Below are 18,469 nucleotides of genomic sequence, written 5' to 3'. Positions count from 1 at the left end.
GAAGTATTTTAGGCCCCCTCTTATTCATTCTATACATAAATGATTTACCAAATGCAACATCTTTTTTAACAAATTTATTTGCTGATGATACTACATTTAGCAAATCAAACAACAACTTAAATGATTTAATTGCAGATTCTAATTTAGAACTCGATAAAGCAAAAAATTGGTTTAGAGCAAATAAACTAGCCTTGAATGTATCAAAAACTAAATATATGATTTTTCGCCCACATAAAAAGCTATTTGATCCAGAGTTATGCACATTGAAAATAGGAGGGGAAAAAATTGAAAGAATTGGCAGAGATTGTAATACTAAATTTTTCAAGTTTGTTGGTGTTCTTATAGATGATGAACTAAAGTGGGACAAACATATAAACTATGTAGAAAATAAAATAGCAAGCTCAGTCTATGCCCTATCCCAAACAAAAAAGCTCTTTCCAACCACTACTTTAAAAACAATTTACAACAGCCTTGCTAAGCCCCACATAGAGTATGGCTTAATTGTTTGGGGTGCGGCAAAGGATGAGCATATCACAAAAATTCATAACCTACAGAAGAAAGCTGTAAGGAATGTTTTAAATGCTAAGTACAATGTGCATGCCGAGCCCCTGATGGGAAAACTAGATATTCTTAACATTTTTGACCTAAGGGATGCAAATGTAGTTGAATTTGTCTCTAAATATTTAGAAAACAAACTTCCCCAATGTATGCTTAATTTTCTAACACCATTGCAAAATACTAGATCAAAATGTCTTAGAGTAGAGAAGCCAAATTATAAAATATATGAAACTTTCCCTTCAGTAAAAATCCCGAAAATTTGGAATAGTTGGGCAGGTGAGCTAAGATCATTAAATTCATCCAAAGCTGTTAAAAAATATGTAAAAAATAAGTGTATATCAAAGTACAAAACATTTCAATGCAGGGAGAGAAAGTGTTATCCCTGTGGAAAAACCTAAATATAATTTAAATATCGCAACCAGTAAGCTACTTAAATGCCATACCCTGTAAATAGCTAGTATTATTTTATATCATTTGTGAAACTTGTAAATATATAAAAAAAAAAAAAAAAAAAAAACTTAAATGAAAATTGGGCCGAAGGACAGTCAAGATTGACTTTAAAGGCCCTGTAGTACAGTTACCCTAATTATGTCAATGTAAATAAATATATCTATAAAAATTGATGTAATTTAAAATGTATTAAATTATTTGTTAAATTAATCTGTAATTTACTGCTAATAAATCATATCATATCAGCAAGAAAGCATTATTATAAAACCTTTGGTACTACTGTAATAAACAGACCATTGCCTCTCTCTCTTTCTCTCTCTGCAGTTAGATACATTTTCATTTTAATAAACCCTTTACCCATATTATCGTAGAAAAACACTACAACACCAAACAACGCTTACCCTCTTCTTACATTTTTGAAACAACTGGAATAATTTTACTAAAAATTTAAATTTTAGAAGAGTGTAAAACATGTTATTATTTTAGCTTGAACATTTAAACGTAATAATCCTTGATATTAAAAAAATCTTTTTTTTTCTAGTTAGATAATTTTTAAATATAGTTCTTGATCATTTTTTATAATTTTAATCCCTATCCATATTGAGCATCCTCCCTATTTTTACTTTGAATTCATTCCCAGGAAAACTTTAAGCTATAATTTGGGGCTATTTCTTATGCAGTCAGCTCGTAAAAATGTCTGGCTACGTTTTCAAAATTTATTTACGATAATGCCCGAACAAACCATATTCGCATATTTGTTCTATGCCTCAATAGGATTTATATATACCCAATTTACTAACATGTAAATGCTAAAGTTGCATGGTGTATATGTATCTCTCTGTCTAGAAACATCTTCATGGACTTGACATGGGTTCATGGCGGGCCATTTGGCTAAGAAAATATAATTATGCCAAGCTTTAAATTCAGAGAATTAAAAATAAACCTTTATGGGCTAGAATATTTTTCAAACTTTACATATAAGTAAAATGTATGTAGGTTAATCTAAAAAAGACGCGCTTTTATGAGTTTATGTATATAAATATGAAATTATAATTATAGAGGATAATTAATTTAAATTTTAAAATAGCTTATGTAAAAAAAACACTTATAATCTACACAATAATTATGTGGTTGTTTCTTTTTATTTTTTTTTGTAAATGATATTTTTAGATTCTAGATGCCTTTTATTCCTGAAGTATTTATATGATAATATGGTAATATTAAATAATTGTTTTGTTGGGTTTTCTTAAAAACTATTCATTTGTTAGCCAGCTCTAGAAACTAAAAATATTAAAATTTGAACATCTGAATAGACATAGAACAAAACAAGTTGTAGAATAGATACTAATAAGTCAGGCAAATCTTCCAATAAAAATAGCCGTCTATCTTTAATAACACACAAGAAATAATATTTCCATCATAGACACACGGATATATACAATTGCCCCATAAAATCAATTGAAAGTAAAGAATCTACAATTCATTTTTGGTGTGCAGAAAATTTTTGACTGTTTTTCCTTTTAAAAAGGAAAAAAAATAAAAATGTGTGTTTTAAAGGGCGTGAATAATGTGTGTGTGTGTGTGTGTATGTGTGTGTGTGCAATGTTGTGGATGTGACTTTGAGTTTCGTTTATATCTCAATCCCAACTATTTTCCTTTCAGTCTGTCTAACAATGATCAAAATTGTCAATTTTTTTTTTCTGGAATGGGCGAAGATTATAAAATTGCAGGGTAACTCCCTTTCTTGCAAACATGTATGTATGTGTATATATATTTCAGTGTAAATACAATGCTGCATATGTATAACCTTTTCAAATCAGCAGTACAGCAAATTATTTTAATACAACAAACTGCTCTTATTCAAATGCAAATTTTTTATATCTTTCTGCTATTATGAGTTATGCGGAACTTGTAGGACACCTTTTTGAGATCTTTCTATTTCTCTATTTTTAGATGCGAGCATCTCTATATGATTATCATTCACTTTTGCATTTTCTGATTTATCTCTTGACTCCCTCACATACTTTTGTTTACTGTTTAATACATGTTTTAGAAGGTATGATAAGAACTTCGTTTTATTACATATTAGCAGTTACGTTCTAGAGGCCTTTTGGTACACTTGAAATAGAAGGGATTGGGGGGGGGGGGGGGGTAAAGGAAGTCGTCCAATTTTCGATTTTTAGGCTTTTTTTGTTAAAATTAGAGAGGTAGTTTCTAAAAGCAATCAAAAATATTTTCATGATAAAATTAAATTGGATGCTTCAATATGTCATAGAAATAAAAAGTTGAATTATATTAAATTAAAGTTGCTGCCAATGGCAATTAAGTTTAAATGCCTTTAGGTTCTATCTTAAGAATAAAATGTTCAACAAGGATGAATTTGTTCATAGGTTCTAAGTAAATAGAAAAGTAATATTCATGATTTAAGAGAGCAGATGTATTATGTTTTCCTATTAGGAATCCTTTATAATGCAGGTCCTGGTGGAAGATTTCAGCCCTCACAAAAAATTGATCCATAAGATTGATAGTCCCTCCCCTCCAAAAAAAAACAATTGTTTCACCTAAAGATGTTATTTCTAGTTGTATACTTATTAAAACAAGACAATCGTACAAATTAATTTATAGAGAATCTTTTCTCATAAGAACTTGCCATTAATAAAAAAGATGATAAATTCATGATTACAAAGAAAGCCTTTTCATCACTGATGATTTTTAATCATTCTTTTTCAATTCCATCACCTATAGCTAACGCCAGGAATTTTATGGAACAAGAGAGAAAAAATAATAATTTTTCTAGTATGGCTTCGAAACCGATTAATACCGCTAGATTAGAACTGGTTCTTAGCCATACTGAAAAATTATGTATAGCATGTATAAAGATAATTTTGAAAGAATCTTAAAATAATATTTATTTCTTTCATCGTATTATAAACGGCTTTCCGCGGATATAGAATGTACAATTATAAGATTAAAACCAGATTTTTAGCCCCGAGGTGCCGAAGGCACGGGCTTAAAAAACTGGTTTTAATCTTATGATTGTACATTTTTATATTCGTAGGAAGCTGGATATAATACGATGCTAGACATAGTTTTTTCGTATGGATGAGAACCGGTTCCTATCCACCGGATTTGAATGAATACGAGAAAAATCATAATATTACTACAAGTTATGAACTGGTTATAATCTTAAATCTTTCACTTTAATATAAATGTAAACACTTAATGTAAACAAATATAGAGGGAGGCAATATTAATAGTTTACCATTGTAATATCAAATCGTTGCAAGAATCTTCATTCATAGTGTTAATCTATTTAATGATTGTATTGAAAGTAAGTGTGAAAATGTCATAAAGTAAAGCTTAGACATCAGACATACTCTCTTAATTCATCTCATTCATATTTGAATGGCTTTATGTCCTTATATTTAACTTATCATTTCAAAAAAACATTGCAAATATTGTTAGTAATTGTAAAGTTTCCAACAAACTTACAATCCATCTTAATCCTGAAATTACTCAAAATCATTTATATCTTTGAAGCCGTGATTTTTATAGCAACTCTTTAGCCCCTCAATTCATCATTAACACTGATGAATTTTAAATCCATTATCATTCCGGTGCCTAAACAGTGACAAAGATTCATTAAAACGAAAAATTCTTACCTAACTTCAATTAAAGCGTCTAGATAACTCTAAATCAAAAGTTTTTCTAGCTTTATATAATGGTTAGAAAATTTATGATTTGAATAGGGGATGTACCTACTACCATTGACTGCAAATTAATCTGTATCTTTTTATTTACCCAATAACGACATAATATTACCTTGTATATTAATACGTTTTGGGGTAACATTATTTGACCGTCCATTGTCTTATTTATCTAAGCTAAGCCAACATTAATTTTGTTTCTAGATGGAATAAAAATGTAAGACTTGATAATTATTGCATGACATTAATCAAGTATACTTCCACTCAACCTGCTTTTAGTTGATTTTAAGTTGAAATTTTCAAACCTTGCAAACAGAAATTGAACATGATTAATTTTCCGCAAATGCAACCCTATCACTGATTTTTATAATTTTTTACTATTTCTACAATTGAAGTGAGGCTGTAGCAATAAGTGAACTGGCAAAAACAGATTTTCATTATTCTTTCTCTATCTCACTATCTCTCATTATCTAAAACTCTCTCTTTTTTATATCTCTCATTTTCTTTTCAATTTGTAATTGTTTTTCTTTTATCGTCTTTCCTTTCTCTCTCTCTCTCTTTTTAACCTTCTCTTCTTTATATTTTTTTTAACTTTTTGTAGTCTTTTCATATCTGAAAATTTTCTTTTATATTTAGTAAAATTTTCTTTTTTTCAAACTCTCTTTAATATTGCTAAATCCATCCATATAATCAATTTTCTCTTTTTCGCTCTCTCTATCCCTCTCTCTCTCTCTCTCTCTCTCTCTCTCTCTCTCTCTCTCTCTCTCTCTCTCTCTCTCTCTCTCTCTCTCTCTCTCTCTCTCTCTCTCTCTCTCTCTCTCCCTCTCTCTATCTATCTCTCACTCTCTCTCCCTCTATCTTTATCTCCCTTCTATCTATCTACAAATATCTCGCTCTCTCTGAAATAATGGGGAAGGTTAATGTTCATTATTGTTAATCATCTCTTGGCTTAATTACTTGATTATTGAATCCATTAACAAATTTAATGGCCCCCTATTACAGATTAGGTGTAATTGTACTTTAACTTTTACATTTACAATTTTATATTCAATTTATCATGAAATTTATATGGGCAAGAATTTAAATTTAATTTCAAATTGAGATTTAAAATTAATAATGTAATTGTACACATAGAATTATTTCTTTTAACTAAATAGTAATATAAATCCTTTATAAACTTTATAAATATACAAAAAAACATACAATTAAAGAGTTGTCTCTATTATGTTAGCTAAAATCTAATGTACTTCCTTAAACAAGTCTTTATATTGAAAAAGAAAAATGATTTATTATGGTATTTACCTAATTTTGATTAAATTTAGCTTTCGCATGAAATTTCTTATTTTGGTTGTTCTAGTTAAATTCTAACTTTAGACCTGATGCCAATAATAAACAAATCTAAATCAAATAAAAATCAATCAGTAAATAACCCCAAAGGTATTCTCGGAAGGAACAGGGAAATATATTCATACGAAAAAATGAGTGTAAGATTGGATAGTTAACCTATTCAGGAAACAAAGCAATATCATATTATATGTATAATTGAACCAATTTTTGCTAATAAAGAAATGACCTTTGTCTGGAAGTCCTAACTCTGCCTGGTAATGTGTTTAGCTTGTTATGGGCTAAGGCATTATCCATTCTTTAAAAGTGTAGGAACAACTAGTTATGACGTTTTGATCCGATATGCGTTCCTATCAACTAACCGACAACAAGTATATTCGCAAATCGTAGGGGTTCAGATTGGATATTTTGAGAATTAACATCATTGTTAAGGTCTGAAAAAGGATTTCATCCAACTTTTTTTGTCCCTTTCTTTTTTTTAATAATAAATGTGTATGTCCCTGGGTAAAAATTACATTCTCAAACTAGATGTTTTTAACCCTGTGCCTTCCATCTACAAATGTATATGTACATAATACACTATAAAAATTTCTCACTTTTTTTTAAAAAAATGTTTAATATACTTTATCTTGTTAGGGCTATTTAGGAATTTTCAAAAGCATACCGACGACTCCTGTATTTATATACGTTCTTTGGCTTTGCGACCAGCCGTTAGATCATAGACAGCCTCCAAACATAAAACATAAAAACATTGCCAAATCTATGAAATAGTTTATTTTTTGCGAAGATACAAAACTTCGCTTTGATTTTGAAAAAAATAAGTGTGTTTTTAAGAGTTTGTGTATACCATTGTAGGCTTAGGGCATTAAAAACACTCTGAATATTCTTTCCCCGGGCTAGACATTCATTTTACAAGTGATTCTTGCTATCTAGCTATCATTTTTTACTGTCTATCTATCTATCTCGTCAAGTTGTTTTTTGGTTATTAGTTATCTCTTTAGTTCATTCATTTTCTTAATTTCTAGTCTTTTTATCAATAGAATTAGTGTAAATATATTATATATCCTTTATTGTGCCTTTCTTAAGAAAGCCATACTTCTTCAACCAATTTAAATTGTTTTGAGGCCTTTCTCGTCATTGGGACCTTTAAAACAATGATTTCCTAAAAGTGTGCCTGTCTGTGTGTTCCGTGTGTCATCTTTATAAAAAAGTAACAAGATGTTTGTGTGTTTGTCTGTATGTTTGTCTGTGTGTTTGTATGTTTGTACCGAAGGATCTCGCTAACCGCTGAACCGATCGGGTTCTCCTTAACAGGGTTTATAACTAATTTGGGGGAGGGTACCACCACTCTCCCAAGAGAAATCACAATTTTTTTTTTAAATTTACGTTTCTCGATTTAACAAAGAGAATTTAACGAAACATAAACGTCAAATGCAATATAGACATATTTGAATATAAAAAAAACATTTAAAGTGCCACTATAGGCCTCTAGGGGCGTATCCGCTAGTACTTTTTAAAGTATGTTAAGTAACCTACTCTTTTGCTATTTTTCTAATGAAAACTAATCTTATGTATCTAAATTTCTGCGCATTTTTCTTTACCCCTTCTTGATATTTTCATGGAGTAACTCCTAGTCTATCTATCAAATTCTTATGTCGGCCTATGAAACAGCTCCGAGGCAAAGGTTCAGAGGCCTTATGTGTAAAGAAATGATTACAAAGCTTCGGAAGGTCTCAAGGATAAGAAATATTGTCTGAAAATTCATTTTGGGGCCGGGTTGAATAATATTGTATTAAAAAGAGGAACTGTAAAATAAATTAAGTATAAATACACAAAAAGTAAGATAATCTTTTTGTAATCAAAAATAAAGGTTACCCTACATTTATATGACCGTATTTTCTTGACTATTAGATGTAGAGGTTTTAATATTATGTGAATTTGCTCTTGACAAGTGAATTTTGTAGTCAGTCCTATTGTAAAACAGCATTTTATTTCTGTGTATAAAATGAAATTTTCTTGGCTGCTATAACAGATAAATCCCTGAACTTTTGTATGTTAGATTATCTTTAAGTATAGTTGCTTTTTATTTTGTTAAAATTGTTTTATATTTAAGCACTTCGCTCCTTATGGATGTTGTCAATCTTCTTATCACTTACAACCCTATTTTAAACAGAAAAAAATTTCCTTAAATTTCTTAGGATACATTTTCTCTTTAACAGTTCATGACTTAAATAACTGAAAGTATTGCCCTGTCCCTAGACACAATTTGTATTGACGAATTTCTTTAGGGGAGAAGGTTAGCACGTGCCGGTTTGTGTATGTTTTTGGTTTTCTGGAGAAAGGGATACCTATAATCTCACATTAAATCCCTAATCAAGTTTACTTTCTTATATTTATACAATATTTAAATAAAAATGCAGGAAAATATATAAGATCATTTCTTATATACAAACCGCCATATGAGACATGTAGAGTTTCTGTATAAGCAACTATAATTTTATAATTTGTATTTACTTATCCCTTTATTCATGAACTAAGTGAGTTGGTGATGCTTGAGGCAAAGTCATTCCTTTTTTATAAATCCCACCCAACTATTTTGGCTACTCTAACTATATGTTATTGAAAGAACCTTTAATTTACTCGAATTCTTTTCTTTTAAACTTAATTACTATTTTGATAACTAGTGGTTTTGTCCCTAGCCTTTGTTCCTCCACATTTTGGCGAAAGGTATTTGTACCTGTATATTGATCAAGGCAATCCTCCTACTTTTCCTATAGATTTTAAGGAGAAGTAATTTTACAGAAAACCTGAAAAAGGATTACCCCTAGAGATTTTAAGGGATAACACGATGAATAATGTTAAATAAATTTATATACAGACCAAAAAATGATCAGCTAAATCAACTATCTAGTCAATAACAATATTGGTAAAGTTAAACAATAACAATTTTAAACAACCTAACAAGTTTGATCAAAAGTTTTTACATTATAATTTACAATTCAATATCCCCTTCCTCCCTGTTAACGCAATACGCCTATGTTCTAATTATTAAAATTAATTCAGGTTGTAAGAGTTTCTTCAAGCGGTCAGTGCGACGAAATTTAACGTACCAGTGTCGGGGTAGCAAGAATTGTCCCATAGATCAGCATCATAGGAACCAATGTCAACACTGTAGGCTAAAGAAGTGCTTCAAAGCTGGAATGAGAAGAGAAGGTAGGTTCCTTTTTAGAAAATGTAAAACAGTTTAATATCTAGTGTTAATATTTGCTCGGGAAAGCTTAATTTATATATTATTAAATCTAATTTCTCATTATTTTAGCTGTGCAACAAGGACGAGCTCCTACAAACCAACCCACCATGTTGGGCTTCAACTTCAACACTGCCGACTACGGCAGCCCCTCGGGGGTGAGCAACGCGAGCACCCCATCCTCGACGACAAGCTCCTACCTAACGGGATATATATCCCAGCTGGTGCGGGCTGAGGCGTATCCGCCCCCCAGATACTCTCACATCCCGCATCCTGGTGATATCATCGGCCTGGATTCAATTTGTGAATTCGCCGCCCGCCTGTTGTTCTCTTCCGTGGAGTGGTCCAGAAACATACCTGGGTTCCCCGAGCTTCAGGTGACCGACCAGGTTGCCCTGCTGCGGCTTGTCTGGTCCGAGCTGTTTGTCCTGAACGCTGCCCAGTGTAACATGCCGCTGCACATAGCACCGCTACTGGCCGCAGCTGGACTCCACGCGGCTCCCATGGCTGCGGACAGAGTGATAGCCTTCATGGAGCATGTTAGGATATTCCAAGAGCAGGTGGAGAAATTAAAATCGCTGCATATGGACATTGCTGAGTTTTCTTGCCTGAAAGCTACGCTACTTTTTACAACAGGTACGTTTTATCCTTGTTTGATAAATACAGCAACTATAAAATCTTTCAAAAAATGCAAAATATGCAGCTTTTCTTGAAATAAAAAATAAATATGCCAAATATATGGAAGTTCTTCCCATAATTTTGTACTGTTATTAAATGAATATAAGACAAAAATTAAAAATATCATAATGTTATGACGATAATATTTCTGCCAGGAAGCCTCTATTTTCATTCTACATAGCCATATTAATAATAACATACATAAGTGTTTTTTCTTTAAAAACTAAGGTACTTTTATGTGAAGCAATTTATTCAGAATTAAAATTCTATGTCGAAAAAATATGAATGTAAATTGTCATGTGGGTAGTATGGAAAAATTATCTTATTAGTAATACTTTTGAATTCTTTCTTTTTGGAAATAATCGTATTTGTTTAAGTAATATCTTTAATCTGCCTGGTATGCACGGTGATGAACCAAATATTGTTAGTGCAAGATTATTATCTTAAGAATAATCATAAAAATAGCGGCCCAATTAAAGCATAGCTAAACAATATGTATAATGATGTATTCAAGAGTTCTCGTGTATATGTTCAACATAGATCTTTTCAATATGTATGTACTATTTACAGTTGGGTATCTAACAAAAACTGTTTGGGATGGGTAGCTCTTTCTATAGTATTAACGGCTACGCCCCTAGAAGCCGTTAGTGGCACTTTAAATGTATGGATATTTTTTAAAAATTCGATAGTATGTTGCGTTCAAGTTTTTCTGATACCTAGCTATGTACCGTAGGAGTCTCAATACCTAAAAAAAATTCCGATTTTTTGGTATTACTCTTGGGAGGGTGGTGATACCCTCCCGCAAAATAGTTATAACCCTTCCCGGGACCTATGAAAAGCTACCCTGTTAAGGAGAACCCGATCGGTTCAGCAGTCAGCCAACAAGTGTTTCAGATTTTTTAAGGAGGCCTAAAAATTTGCTGTGCTGCTTTTATATCAACATAACTTTAAAAGTCCCATTAAGATCCTAAAAATGTATTAGATTTTAATATAAATTTATGATAGAAGAATATTTTTATAATGCCGATACAAAAATCATGCAATAAATCTCATGAAATATTATATCATGACCCATTTGAGTCAATGTTCTTTTTACATACCCAACTTATTTACATTAAAGATACATACATGTTATACATTAAAAATGTAATAATATGTAGATTAGTTTCAACTTTGAACTTTCAAATAAAATGCTAATAAAGAACATTGAAGTCATGAAGTGAATAATTATTTTTAGAATAATAATCGGTATTTTTGAAATGAATGATGTTTTAAGACATTATACATTGAGATTTTTTAGGAAGAACGTAGCAAGTATTAAAGTTAAAGGTTGCATTTTAATGGATTTTTCTCTTAACTTTTAGAAATCTACATTTCAGTTAGCAAAATATTTCAACAATCTAGCTTCAGTCAAAACACTAGAATCTTTTATCAACCAGAAATTTCATCATTATACCCTTTTCATGTATATTAAAGGCTGTGATGTTTTCTTTAGGAAAAATGGCTATTTAGGTTATAATTGGCTTCTCCCAAGAGAGGAATGGTAGTTCTTCTCACCAATTTAGTTATAGTTTTCTCTTTATTTTTTTATTTTTTTTGAGGGGGGGATATCCCGATGGTAATTACTCTTATGACATATTTACCCCATCCTGCAAATCAATGAAAAAATGGGGTATAGTCCTGTCCACGACATCCCTCCATAAGGAGCGATTCTTCGTATTTTTCACAGTATCTTTTCTCCTATTTCTAGCCCCTGCGGGGGGCTCTAACCCTGCGGGGACAATTACCTAACCCTTTTGGGGCAATCACCTAACACAATATAACCTAACCTAACCTAAAATAACCTATAAAAAGCCATTTTAAAAATACGAAGAATCGCTTCTTATGGAGGGATGTCGTGGAAAAGACTATAACCCAAAAACTGCAAGGGTTTTATAAAAAGATTATCTTAATTAAAGAACCTATTCATTCAGGTGTACAGATACAGTACAGAATTTCGTCTTGAACTGTAATTACACTAATTGAGCAAAATGTAAGGTTTTTGCTCATAAATTTATTTTATGGACATTATAAACTGACCATTGTCTGAGAAAAAGATTCATAAAACTTAATATAAACCATTTTATATTCAATGTAGTAAAGATAATTCCTTGTAAAATCAATCACCTGCCGTTTTAAACTTTTAGCAATAAACCTACGAAATATTTTACTATATTTTAATAGTTTTAGGTTCTACTTATAGTTTTTAATAATATTTGTCTGAACAGCTGAAAGTGAACAGCTAGCCGCTAGCTCAAAATATTCACACACTCAATTACTTTACAATATACAATTTTTCCCTAATATGATAATCATTAAAGATTTGAGAATTTGCAAATGCTAATGATCCTAGATTTGAAAGTTTTACAATTCAATACGATTTAAAGATCTACTAATAAAATTTCTAATAAGTTTTCTCGTATTCATTTGAATCCGGTGGATAGGAACTGGTTCTCATGAATACGAAAAAACTATGTCTAGCATCGTATTATATCCAGTTTTCTACGAATATAGAAATGTACAATCATAAGATTAAAGGCACCGGCTAAAAAAACTAGTTTTAATCTTATAATTGTACATTCTATATCCGCGGAAAGCCGTTTATAATACGATACGAGAAATAACTATTAGCATTTTTTGAATATTTTTTTTGTTATTAAATAAAAACTTTTTAGCCTTGAAAATTAACAGCTAACATTAACAAACATAAATAAAAAAAGAACAAATAGATTTCGGATAAGCGAAGCCATTTGGTATTTAAACATATCTAGGAATATATAAAAATTACCATAATTGCTATTTAATCTACATAGAGGTTGATGGTTTATTATTTTTATTAGTTTAATAGTGAGTTAATCACTATTACATAGAATCATTTAGGGAATCAGATATTTATTGGGTTGCTACGTAACTTAATGTGGTGTTTTTACGTTGCCTGGTGCTAGTGAACAAGGATAAAATCGTGTGTATATACCATTTATAAACATGACATATGTAAAAGTTATTGAATAGGTCACACCAGAGGTGAAAGGTTTTGCATGGTTTTACAATCTGTAACTAGTCTAATACTGGGTTCTAAGTTTATCTGTTCTGCTAGAATCACAGCATCTTAAGAGTCTATTTATAATTAATTTGTATTGTGACAATTAATTAAAACAAACTAAGAAACTTTATTGTATGTGCCAATATTCTGTAGTTTTTTATTTGCATTGTAAGATTTCTAAAACCATTTGATAATATTTTTTAGTGAAATTAAACCTAATAAAGCAAGATTTTAAGGAGGGAAATTGTTTTTTATCCATCATAGTCTAGAGCACAGCCTTTAAAAAGGTCGGCACTATGCACTATAGACTGTATAGTAGAAAAACAATTGATACAAAAAATTTGTTGTTTTGTAATGTACATTTGTATAAAATATTTACGCGCATCTTTTCATTATTTATTATCATTTTATGATTATCATAATAATTTATAATCAATATAGAGCATAAAAAGGTTTTGAAAAAGATAGACATGCACAAATTATTTAAATTTTATATGCAGCAAAACTAATTGTGATAATGAGCCTGTCAATGAGAGACAAATAATACAATATGAAGTTATCCTGTTAAATTAAAACTTTGCATGTTGATTTATGTATGCATATAATGCCAATTTTTGAACTTGTTCATTATATCACATTTTCTTAATATATTAAAAGACGTTAATACAATGATAAATTGAATTAGATACGCTACTAACGATGATAAATTTTGTAGTTGTGCTATTTTACAACATCAAATCATACATACCAAGGAAATATAAATAGAATATTAATGGCCATTCTCTGACCTATCCTTGTATTTCTGTATAGAATATGTCGTGCAAAGATTACAAGCTTATTAAATTTATTTACCAGAACATACAACTCTTGTTAGCCTATAGGTAAAGATACAGGCAGCTTTTTAAATTGTATTTTTTTTCAAAGATTTTATATTTTCAATGGATTATTCTTGTTGCTTTCTAAGTTTTAGTGTCTTTAATCTAAAACTTTTATTTTTAAGCCAATAAATTTTGAGACACCCTGTAGAATTATACAGGCATTCTCAATGTGTCTTGATGGTTTTTAATGGCTTTTAAGAGGCAATCAAAATCTTTATTGTTGGTGTATTTTTAGAGCATTAAAAAAACTGTGTCACTTAGATTGTGTTCCTATATAAAAAAACTTCTTATTTACTTTTCATGTGTGTTTGAGAATGCACTACTATCCATACTTCCATTTTTAATGCACTCTACTGTTTACTTAAAATTAGCTTTCTATCTTAAATAGTATCTGTGAAGATTAGGTTTCCTTCAAAACGTATCCAACAAGAGACACACGGACTTAAAGCCAATTGAAATTAAAGAGTAGCTTCGTTACCAATAAATTAAATGGTTTTGCTGTGACAAATATCTAGATTGATAGCAAAATTTATTAACAAGAACAGGTATTATCAAAAACATTTATAATAGAGATTTGACTTACCAAATTTTTATATTTTCCCATTACTTATTTATGACAATGTCTGCATTAATATTTTTTAAAGTGTTATTAGCATGTTATTGCACTACTTAAGGATAACATCTACATTTAATGTATGGTTTATTTTTTTCATTTTTGATAAAACTTGTCTCTGAGACGAAGTGAACGGTCGATTAATTGTCGGTTTAACGCCTGGTCACCAATTTTAGACCATTTCATTATTTAACGCGCACACAAATCACAGGAAAGTTGGGATAAGTAAAAAGCTTCTGTCTTACCTGCTTTCATTCTGTCAATATGTAATTTTTATTCCGATTTTTGGGTAATACTCTTTGGTTGGTTTTTACCTTTAAATTCAGTCTCACAGAAATATAAACCCTAACTATTGCAGACAACCATTTTATATGATTTTAATTTATGCCTCTCTTTTTCCCTGCCTTCACGAATACAAACAAAAATTGTTGCTTTCTGAAGCGAAACAGTTTTATTTACTTTTTATATAAATTTTGTCAACAAATTACTTAGTCCATAATTATGTCTTAGCAGTTTTGTCGCTTTATCATACACCTTGAATGTTCGTGTAGCTACTCCTCGATTCTTTCAGAAAGTCAGTCGCTAATGCATCCCTGTTTTTTTTTAATCAGTCATCAAAATTGAATAGTTGATAGGTACATTAAAACACTTTATTTCTTATCTTAAACAATCATATCCTTAACTAATTTAGATTTATATCTTATATGACTAATTAGAGTATTAAATTTTTCTTGGTTTTAGTTTATTTTTTTTCATTTTAAAACTTTTTAAGTAGTTTACTTCAACCGATTGAACTTTTTTTCAAATTATCATGTTAGTCCACAAAATTTAGTATTGTTGTTAAATCCTTCGAAGAATGAAAAACAGTACCTGTTAAATTAATCTCACCCTGGTCCAACCAGGTACAATGTATTCTTTAGACAACTGTTTAAAAAAAGCTACCTGCATTCTCATCTATTGCTAAGTAGGCTATGGCTCAAACAGAGCGAGAAAAATCTGATTTGTTAATGAGATGTTTCATTGTTTATCTCAGGGAAAATCAATTATATTTTTCACAGATTTTTAAACACTTTCTCTTTATCCTAGGATAATGGGATACATCAATTGTAAAATGTGTATTTAAATTTCTATTTTTTATTTATTATTAAATAAAGGGGTGAGGGTGACTTTTACTTGTTCATTTCAGAAAAAAAATTGATTTTAAAATAAGAGTTTACAAAAGATTTTTGTTAAAATAGAATATGCTCTACAAAATAATAAGTTTTTATATACGTAACTTTTTTCCCAATTTTTTACCCAAATTTTACATTTCCCTTTTCCCTGATTTTTTTATGGACTCACGTTCTTCTTCTTTTCATATTCAGATAAGTTCATCACATTTATAGTTTACCAAAATAGAAAGGATAGCCTAAAATTAGCCCCAGCTCCTAATTTCTAACAGTGATTATTTATTTTGTTATTCATTTCAAAACATAGATTGAAAAACAAAAGTTTTTTTTTCTAAACTCCTATTAACTATTTTATATTTTTAAATTTTTTTCTACTCTTTAATTTAGTTCTCCTACAAGTTTTTCCACCTCTAAAAATTCTCTAAAATGAGTACATAAAAGTAAAGTTTTCTTTCGTTCATCTCGTAAAAGCTTGATACTAAATTATTTAATGAGAAAGTGTGCCTGTTATGTTATAAAAAGTATGCCTGTCTTTTGTTTTATATAAAAAGATTTACATGAATTAATTTTACATTACATTGTTATACATAACAGTTTTTTTTAAAGGTTTTTTTATAGGATTTTGTAGAGGTATGTTTTTACTTTCTTTGTCTAAATTTTGAAGAAAAAAGGGACTTATTGGTTTTTAAAGTAATTTCTTTTTTTTCAGATGCCTGCGGCCTTACCGACCCCAATCACATCGAGCAGTTGCAGGAGAAGTCTCAGTGTGCGCTGGAGGAGTACTGCAGGACCCAATATCCCGCCCAACCGACCAGATTCGGCAAACTCTTGCTCCGGCTGCCGTCACTCCGCACAGTGTCCGCGTCTGTGATAGAACAGCTTTTCTTTGTCCGTCTGGTCGGTAAGACTCCCATTGAGACACTTATTAGGGACATGCTTCTCTCTGGTAATACCTTCCAATGGCCCAACAATGAAACGCCAACATCTTCGTTTTCTTGCATGTAAAATTTTTGAAGTGAAAAGAATTATTTACTCAAAAACAATTAGTTAAAGTAACAAAAATTTAAGTTATTGTAAATAACATTTAAAAAAAAAAAATATTACTCATAGTTGTAACAAGACAATGACAAAACAAACCAAACTAAATTAGGATTTAAAAAAAAAAAAAGAACAAAGTTCGAGTGCTAGTGAAAACCAAAAAGAAAACAAATGAACTTGAGAGCTGTAATGCCAGGGATCGCCAAATGTTTTTTTTAAGTCGCTATAAATGCGGGAAAATAGTGAAACATATTGTGAGTTTGTACATTTAATGACTGCCAATTGGATTAAGCCGTTGCAGATACGGCTGATGAACCCTGTTAGAAACTGCAGGCTACAGCAGATCAACTAATCTTCCATGACGACGGTTTGACAACGTCGATAAACAATTGTCATCCAAATTTTTAAAGTATAGATAAATCATTTCTTTTATTGTTTTTATATATTGTTTTTATGTTCATAATATGCTGTTAAGTAAAGAATTTTTTTGCTAGTGATCTTCTTTTATTAATGAAAAACTTTTTTTTTCTGTAAAATCTAATACTAAAATGTGTTTATTAAAAAATCATTATTTAAAATTAACAATGGACATAGCATATACCCAAATTTAAAACTCTTAGTATTATTGTAAATAAACCAAAATTTATTAATAAATTTTACAAAATCTTATGGACATTTTAAAAGGTCATTATTGTGATTAATGTTGTGTAGTTGAAAACTACTTTTGTTTGTAATATAATTTGTACAAATTATTTAATATTTTGTTAAACATTCTCTTGCTTTTTTATCAAATTAATTTAGCTCATGAATGGAAAAAATAACAAAAGGTTTAAATAATTGTAAAGAAATGGTAACTATACGACGATTACACTTTTTTTCAACATTATATCTTTTTAGGCCTGACAAGGTGGTTAATATTCTTGCAGGCTCCTCTTAGCCTGACTTAGCATATCATAATAATTTTTTTTGTTCCAAATTGGTTACAAGCCGCCAAATTTAAGCGTGGTACAAATGGGTAAATATTCTTGTGGCTTCCTAATAAATATTTTAAGGTGTTAAAGGTTTTGTTTGAAAATTAATCAAGTAGAAAATACGCTTATTGTCCCATTTTTTGGCAAAAAAATAAGGATTTAGGTATTTTGATACAAATATTTTTTCCCCCTTCCAGACTTACATTTCAGGATTTGTACATTTCGTTTGTGTAAGACGCTTTATTAACCTTATTACCAAAGTAATTATGATTCCTTATTCTTAATCTCCTTTTAATTGAATATTTTTTAGTAAAAAATGTTTTATTTCATCCTATAATGAATTTTCTAGGATTTCTAACTTTGCTGGATAATATAAAAAATTTACAAAATTAAGCAAATTTTTTATGGGACTTGTAATACTTTACATTTATAACCAAGTTTATATTTGTTTTAATTCAATTGTGATTTTAAACCTAATAATATTTTTGTACTTTTTATTAAAAAAATAAACTGTTTAATGAAGAAATTTTTTTAAAGATTTTATTAGATGCGTCGATACGTCTGGATGTTCGTTTGAATGTTGTTTGTTCCATCTTCTTTTTTCTGAACTCTTTATATATATATCATAATCGTTTATCAATTCTTAAGTCTTAAAAAATACCATAGATTGATATAACATTTTATTGCTCTATTTTAAAAAATCAATTAATGTTATTCCGTTCTTTGTTTATAAA

At 29.9% G+C, this 18,469-nt stretch overlaps 1 protein-coding gene across 1 annotated transcript in view; it reads left to right on the top strand.

Annotated features, from left to right (window-relative positions):
* LOC145334212 (nuclear receptor subfamily 2 group F member 1-B-like) overlaps positions 1-18,261 on the top strand; it is a 30,814-nt gene extending 12,553 nt beyond the window's left edge. The window contains exons 5-7 of the mRNA XM_080179591.1: positions 9,123-9,272; positions 9,379-9,942; positions 16,436-18,261. Coding sequence (XP_080035717.1) covers positions 9,123-9,272; positions 9,379-9,942; positions 16,436-16,731 — 1,010 coding nt within the window. The 3' untranslated portion in view covers positions 16,732-18,261. The remainder of the gene's footprint in view (positions 1-9,122; positions 9,273-9,378; positions 9,943-16,435) is intronic.
* The last annotated feature ends 208 nt before the right edge of the window (positions 18,262-18,469 follow it).

The sequence above is a fragment of the Acartia tonsa genome, chromosome 2 (assembly GCF_053477335.1).
Source record: "Acartia tonsa isolate MP-2025a chromosome 2, ASM5347733v1, whole genome shotgun sequence".
Lineage (NCBI taxonomy): Eukaryota > Metazoa > Arthropoda > Copepoda > Calanoida > Acartiidae > Acartia > Acartia tonsa.
The sequence above is the reverse complement of the archived record's forward strand: the minus strand, read 5'-3'. Positions and strand labels throughout refer to the sequence as shown.